The 6,751-nt window shown below is 49.9% G+C and overlaps 1 protein-coding gene across 1 annotated transcript; it reads right to left on the bottom strand.

Annotated features, from left to right (window-relative positions):
• Nucleotides 1–4,801: 4,801 nt before the first annotated feature.
• Nucleotides 4,802–6,216, bottom strand: LOC127297392 (metalloendoproteinase 1-MMP). The gene has a single exon (XM_051327698.2). It carries the CDS (start codon nucleotides 6,082–6,084, stop codon nucleotides 5,065–5,067), a length of 1,020 nt encoding a protein of 339 aa, XP_051183658.1. The 5' UTR covers nucleotides 6,085–6,216; the 3' UTR covers nucleotides 4,802–5,064.
• Between the last annotated feature and the right edge of the window lie 535 nt (nucleotides 6,217–6,751).

Here is a 6,751-nt window from a genome sequence, read left to right as displayed (position 1 = left end):
AAGGGTGAATCAAATCCTTGAAGACATGCTCAGAGCCTGTGTTATATCCTTCGGCAAGAATTGGGAAAAGTGCCTTCCATTTGCTGAATTCTCCTATAACAACAGTTTCCAATCTAGCCTGGGCATGGCTCCTTTTGAAGCTCTTTATGGACGGAAATGTCGAACCCCTCTGAATTGGTCAGAAACCGGTGAAAGACAGTTCTTTGGACCGGACATGATCAAGGAAGCAGAAGATCAAGTTGGCATTATCCGAGAACATTTGAAAGCTGCTCAGTCTCGTCAAAAGAGCAATTATGATCGTCATCATCAAGAAGTTCGCTATGAAGTTGGCGAGCAAGCTTATCTTCGAGTCACTCCTTTAAGAGGTGTCCATCGTTTTGGTATAAAAGGCAAACTAGCTCCTCGCTATGTTGGTCCTTTCCGCATCATTGCTAAACGAGGTACACTTGCCTACAAGTTGGAACTCCCTCCAACTTTTCCTGAAGTTCATGACGTCTTCCATGTCTCCCAACTCAAACGTTGCTTCAAAGATCCCATCCGTGGTGTTGATCACGAAACACTTGATCTCCAAGAGGATCTGACCTATCGAGAGTATCCTGTTCGTATCCTTGATGAAGCTGAGCGTAAAACTCGGCGTCAAACCATCAAGTTCCTGAAAGTTCAGTGGTCTCATCACTCTGAGTCAGAAGCAACCTGGGAACGAGAAGATCGTCTCCGATCTGAGTACCCTGCCTTCTTTTCTAAAACTTAGGAATCTCGGGGACGAGATTCTTGTAAGGGGGGTAGAGTTGTAACATCCCAACCTTGTGTTTATAAATAAATGAGTGTTCATGAGCATTGCATGCATGTAGTTTGCATTTAAGTAAAATTTGCATCTCCATTTTGAATTATGCAAATCTCTCTCTGTTTCTTCTCCATTCAAAATCTCTCAAGATTTATAAATTAGACAACATGGCATTGTTGTTATTCAATAAGGCCATGTGTGTTTAATACATTCCCTGTAAAATTTGAGTTCAAACAAAAATTCAAAACAGATTTGAAATTGGGTTTTTGAAAAGAGAAATAAAAACAAGAAAAGGGAGAAAAATAGAGAGAGCCCCTCTCTTCCCTCTCCTTGGGCTCAGCCCACCTCTCCCTCTCTTTTTCCCTCTCTGGCCGAAGCCCAGAGTGGCCCAAGCAGCAAGCCCACCCCAGCCCAAGTTTTCCCCAGGGGGGTTTTTGCAAGTTGGCGTCGTCTCCCCCGCCGACCGAAGCAGGAGGTGGCCGCACGCCGGCCACCCGATGGCTCCGGCGGCCACGATGAGCCCCGCCGCCCCCCGGCGGCTATAAGAAGCCCGCCGCTGCGCCGCCGAACCCTAGCTCCCCCTATTTCTCCTCCCCGTGCTCTCCCGTGGCCCAGAAACCCTAACCCTAACCTACCTCTACCGGCCGGCCTCCGCCCGATTCCGGCGCCGGCGAGGTTCCCCGGCCGTCGCCGACCCCGCCATCGCGCTCGGGGTGAGCTCCTTGACCTCCCTCTCCCCTCGCCTTGCTCCCTCTCCCTCCCGAGCCTCACCGCGCCGCACCACCTGCCCCACCGCCGCTCGGACATGGCCGCCGGCCATGCTCCGGCGACTATTCGCGAGCGGCGCCGCCACCAAACGGCTCGCCGCGTCGAGCCGCCCCTTTCCCCCCTGCGCGCCCGTGCAATTACGGGCTAAATCGCCCGATTTCATCCTCACCCGAGCTCCCAGGGAGCAATGGCGCCGCTGACGTCAGCATGACATCAGTGTGACGTCATTATTTAATTTTCCCCTATTTTCTGTATTTTCTTATATTAATTTCTGTATTTCTTTAAATAGAAAATAATATGACAAATTGGACCCCATACATCGTAATTTTAAGAATTTCATAAATAATTGGAAAAGAATAAAATTATGACATGTGGGTCCAAATTGTTAAACTTTTATTATTTATTTATATAATTTTCACAAATTGTTTTAAAATGAATTAAACTTGGGAAATTCATAAATAATTCATTTTAAATCAGAAAAATATAAAATTATATATCAAAATAATCAGAAAATTAAATCCTAGTTGATTATCCATGTTTCATGCATGTTTGAAACAATTAAATGTGGAGCTTAGTAGAAACCCTAATTAACCCCTCTCATATGGCGGTGTCCGATGTCGGCACCCCTTTAATCTGACGATGCACCTAGGGTTTACCGAATTCTAATAACATGACATATCATCCATATTGTATGCGCATTTCATTATGCCATATCGTGAATGTTTGTTTCCCTTTCCGGTATTTGGTTCTTCGCGATAGGATCTGAGCCGGAGACCCACGTCAACGCCACCGAAGAACAGTACTCATCCGCTGAGGGACAAGGCAAGCCCTAACCTGGTTCATCTATGTTTTCGAAATGCTTTTATCTGTGGTTCCTACATATTGCATACGATTCAACTGTCTTTTATCGATAGATAGAGTTACCCTATCTGTTGCATGTCCGACCTTTGTAGCCTCGATACCCTGATCCACTGCTCCTAGCATAACTAGGTTTGGCATGTGTGCGTCGCGAGAGCCTTTATCTCTTATGCTTAGCCATGCTTAGTTTGTTACGCTACTACTCCGGTCTTCGGACTGGAGCCTTACAATGAAATGAATCTAGCAGGACAGGTTGACGTGGTAAGTATAGAGATGATGTTGATAAACATGATTAAAGGCTCAGACGAGAGGCCACATTGGGATGTGGTGGGTTGTTTCGTTTCTGCCGACCCTAGGAACCGAGTTCTCGCCTCTTGAACCAAGACCGAGCGTACAACCACACGAGGCCCTATTATGGTACCCTCTCGACTCACTAACTTGCCTAGTAGATTCCATGAGTCACATAGTTTGCGCGTTACTGGTCATATGCATTGCATTTTGCTTGGGGGTTCAAGGTACATAACGGGTAGGTAAGCGTGGCCGTGGTGGGTGGGGTTGCGGCCTGCGGGAAACCCACCTCGCCTCACATCGTTAAGGACCTACTTCGGGACTTGACCCGTTACGGCGGAACAATCCTTAGCGCGTGACTCATGGTCTCGGCGACAGCAAGGTAAAGGTCGTGGTCGACTACCCTCTGCCGGCTCTCCAAGGAAGAGAGCTAATATATATTGGCATTAAGAGTCGGTTGGCGCGTGTGGGTAAAGTTGTGCACCCCTGCAGGGTTATGAATCTTTTCGAAAAGCCGTGTCCACGGTTATGGACGACTTGGGAACGGACGTGGAGATCATAGAGAACTTTAACCTAATCGTAAAACTTGGCAACCAATGTGTGCTTACGGACACCTTCTTCGGGTGTTGAGGGGGTGATCCGAGGATAGTGGTTCGAGATGATGAAGATTGGTGGATACAATATGATGATCAATAGAGATAGAGATATCGCTCTCTTATCCCCTTTCAAAGGTTCTGAGTAGTCGAGCTTCTCTTCTCTCTTATCTTACAAAGGAAAACTGGCTTTACGCAAAAGAAGATCTACCAGAAAGCCCGCATACCCGCTTTGCTAAAAGGTTGTACTAAGTCTTGCTGAGTCCCTGTACTCAGCTTTGCATGCTTTTGTTTCAGATGAAGTCGCTACAGCCGAAGGTGGTTTCTACGTTAACATCGACGGTTAGTTTGGAGTTCCCAGGCAGCAGCCTGCGACTTATGGGCTGGGACGTCGCTTTATGTTATGGCTTCTTAAGCCCTTTGCTATCTTGTTATTTAGAATAACATATTTTGCTTCCGTTGCTTGTTGAATGTTGGGTCAGTGACCTCTGCGTGTAATAATTTGGATCTTACTCTTCTAAGAGTTGTAATATATTCTTTTGAGTCGTAGAGTCACTGTTGTGTTACCGATTCCCTCACTGTAGTCTCTCGAGCTCGAGGTTAGGCTTATGTCAGACGAAGATCTGGTATTTGTCTAACCCTGATCCCGGGGGTGCTACACGGACGCAAAATGCATCAAATACGGATTGCCTTGGACGATTTGGCGAGCGAGGATGTACGACCAGGCCGCGATGGAGACCAAGGACGATTAGCGGGCGAGGACGTACGATGTACGGCCGATTGCCGGTAAAAAGACATAACTATAAATTAGAGACACCGTCCATGCAACTTCATAAGTGATGTTTGGAAGAATAACTTCTCTCTTTTTCCTCATTTTTTTTCCTTCACTTTACTAAAATCATCTCTAACTAGCATTTATAGATAGCTGAGTCATCACCATTATATACGCTCTTAGACGCTTCAGCCTCCCTCTCCAATACACTGATCTTTTCTGATATCTTGCGGCCGGCGTGCGCGTGCACCGGAAGCAGATGTGGCCACCGTGCAGACGACGCGTACCGGCCCGAAAGTTGGTATCGACAGTGACCCGCCATTGCTGACCGGAGAAACTTTGTTTCACTCACGGTTGCCGGCCGGCCCAATCCACCAACGTCCATCCAATCCGCGCGCACCCGTGGTGCAACTTCGTGATCTCCTCAGGATATCGATCGTGTCTCATCGTGCATGTTGCTTTCCTCTCTTTATCGATCGGTCTACATACACGATAGATAGAGAGATGCTTCGTAGTGCTACCTAGCCAGGTCGGTGAAACACTGATGAAAAAGTAGTCACACTCATATATATACATTGCTCCTTGTTTTCTTCTCCAAATTAAAATCGTACTGAACTCATTAAATTTCGGTTTACATATGGTGAAATGTTGATTATTCGATCGTGATATTTTATATATCTCTGCACGTTTGTACGGGCGCCTAATTAACGCAACAAACATAAGAGACAGTACAATCCATTGGTCAATGATCAACCAAATAGAAGAGATCATTCGTCCCTGCCTTAGTCTTGTCATTGTTTGCTTAAAAAGTACAAAATGCTTGACTTTGTTTTCTGTTCTCAAATATGTATCCAATCACAATAAATTGTAACTTGAATTCAAAGCGAGCTATTCGATCGAACAAGCTAGCTTGTCATGAGAAACTCGATCTATTTGATAAAATCCTGATCAGTTTCTCTCAAGCCCACTAATTAAGACATGTGTACAGTGTATATATCTACCTAGAAAAGCGTTGCGGAGAGGAGTGTGATGGCGACGAGTGAGAGCAGGATAGCCGTATACGTCGCCGTCGTCGTCCCGGGCGACCTTGTGGTGGCCGCCGCGGAGGACGTGTCGGGCTCGGAGAGGGAGCTGAGGCTGAAGAGCGGGTTGGAGCCGTAGAGCGCCTGCACGCCGCGGACGTCGTCGACGGTGAGGTCCACCTTCCTGGTGCGCGGCTTGAGGCTCGGGTACATGACGGCCTCGGGCGCCGACGAGTGCGCGAGCCCCAGCACGTGGCCGATCTCGTGCGTGGCCACGGACTCGAGGTCCACGGCCCCCTCCCCGCCCATGAGGTCGGCGCGGCCGACGGCCCAGCGCTCGGCGGCGTCGAGGTGGAGCTCGCCGCTGGGCGGGGAGAAGGCGTGGCCGAGCACGCCGAGCGGGCCATCGAAGGGCTCCCCGTCGCCGTGGTCGCCCGCGAAGAAGCCCACCCTGACGTCGGCCAGGTTGTAGTTGGCGGTCTCGCGGAAGCGCACCGGGATGACGCGCGCCCAGCGCGCGAAGGCGCGCCGGAAGGCGGCGCGCACCGTCTTGCGCGGGAGGGGCAGGCTCTGGTAAGGAGGGGAGGAGACGATGGCGTATGTGAGGAGGAAGTGGCCCGGGGCGCGCGCCCAGCGCGGCTGGCCGGCGAAGAAGGCGAAGCGCGCGGAGGCGTGGAGGTCTGGCACGCCGCAGCGCGGGGTGGCGAGGAGGTCGAGCGTGACGTTGTCGAGGCGGCCCGTGACGGGGAGGCCCAGGGTGGACTGGTACAGCTTCACGAGGTGCCCGTCGCCGTCGTCGCCGGAGTGGTCAGACACGTAGCCGAACCGCGCTAGGTAGCGCTTGAGGCCGTCGGTGACGTTGGCGCCACCGCCGTCGAGCAGGTGGGTGATGGAGGAGTTGGCTCCGTGGAGCAGCTGGCGCCGGGTGCAGCAGCTGTGACATGATGGAACAAGGATGGAGATGATCAAGAAGAAGGGGAGAGAGGAGGAGGAGGACATGGGGGCGCGCGCATACGACCGGACTTTGACTGCATATAAGAATGTTGAGGCGCGCAAAACTTGGTGGTGTTTGTCTATGCCTTTGGAACTCTTGCTTCGGAATGCCAAAGAAGAAGAGGAAAAATGTCTTTGGAACTTGATGCGTGTCTTCCTCAGACGGAGCTTTCAGCTTTAGACCCAACACGATCCTCGCCACCTGTGTCCTCAATCCTCATCCGATCACGCAAGCGATCAATTCAGACAACATTAGTGTCAGCATGGTGTGCCTGCGCTCTGCTGAATCCGTCGTCTGCAGACTAAAGCGGTATCAGGCAAGCACCGCTAGCAGGTATGTCGCGCAATCTCTCTGAAGCCGATAGATGGTCTCTTTGGACGGATACAGTGCGCTCGCAACCCTCCTACATTGATTTTGTGGAGACTGTCCTGCTGGTCGCGCCAAGAACAACTGCCCCAAAATATTCAGTGTTTGACTCTATATATCTCAGTTCCACCCTACACATGATGTCCCACCAACCTGCCTATACACCAGACACGGAAAACAAACTCACCTTCTTTCTGCAGCTTGTTTCTTCCTACAATTGTTTCATAAACCAAACAAGGCGAGCATATAAAAAATAAATTGTACGGATGGAAACATAGTAGAATACACATAATTTTATTTTCATCG

Source organism: Lolium perenne, chromosome 4, assembly GCF_019359855.2.
Source record: "Lolium perenne isolate Kyuss_39 chromosome 4, Kyuss_2.0, whole genome shotgun sequence".
NCBI lineage: Eukaryota > Viridiplantae > Streptophyta > Magnoliopsida > Poales > Poaceae > Lolium > Lolium perenne.
This window is presented reverse-complemented; position numbering and strand designations above follow the sequence as displayed.

Coding starts and splice junctions, on each gene's coding strand:
- LOC127297392 (XM_051327698.2), bottom strand. CDS start 6,084: ATGTCCTCCTCCTCCTCTCTCCCCTTCTTCTTGATCATCTCCATCCTT.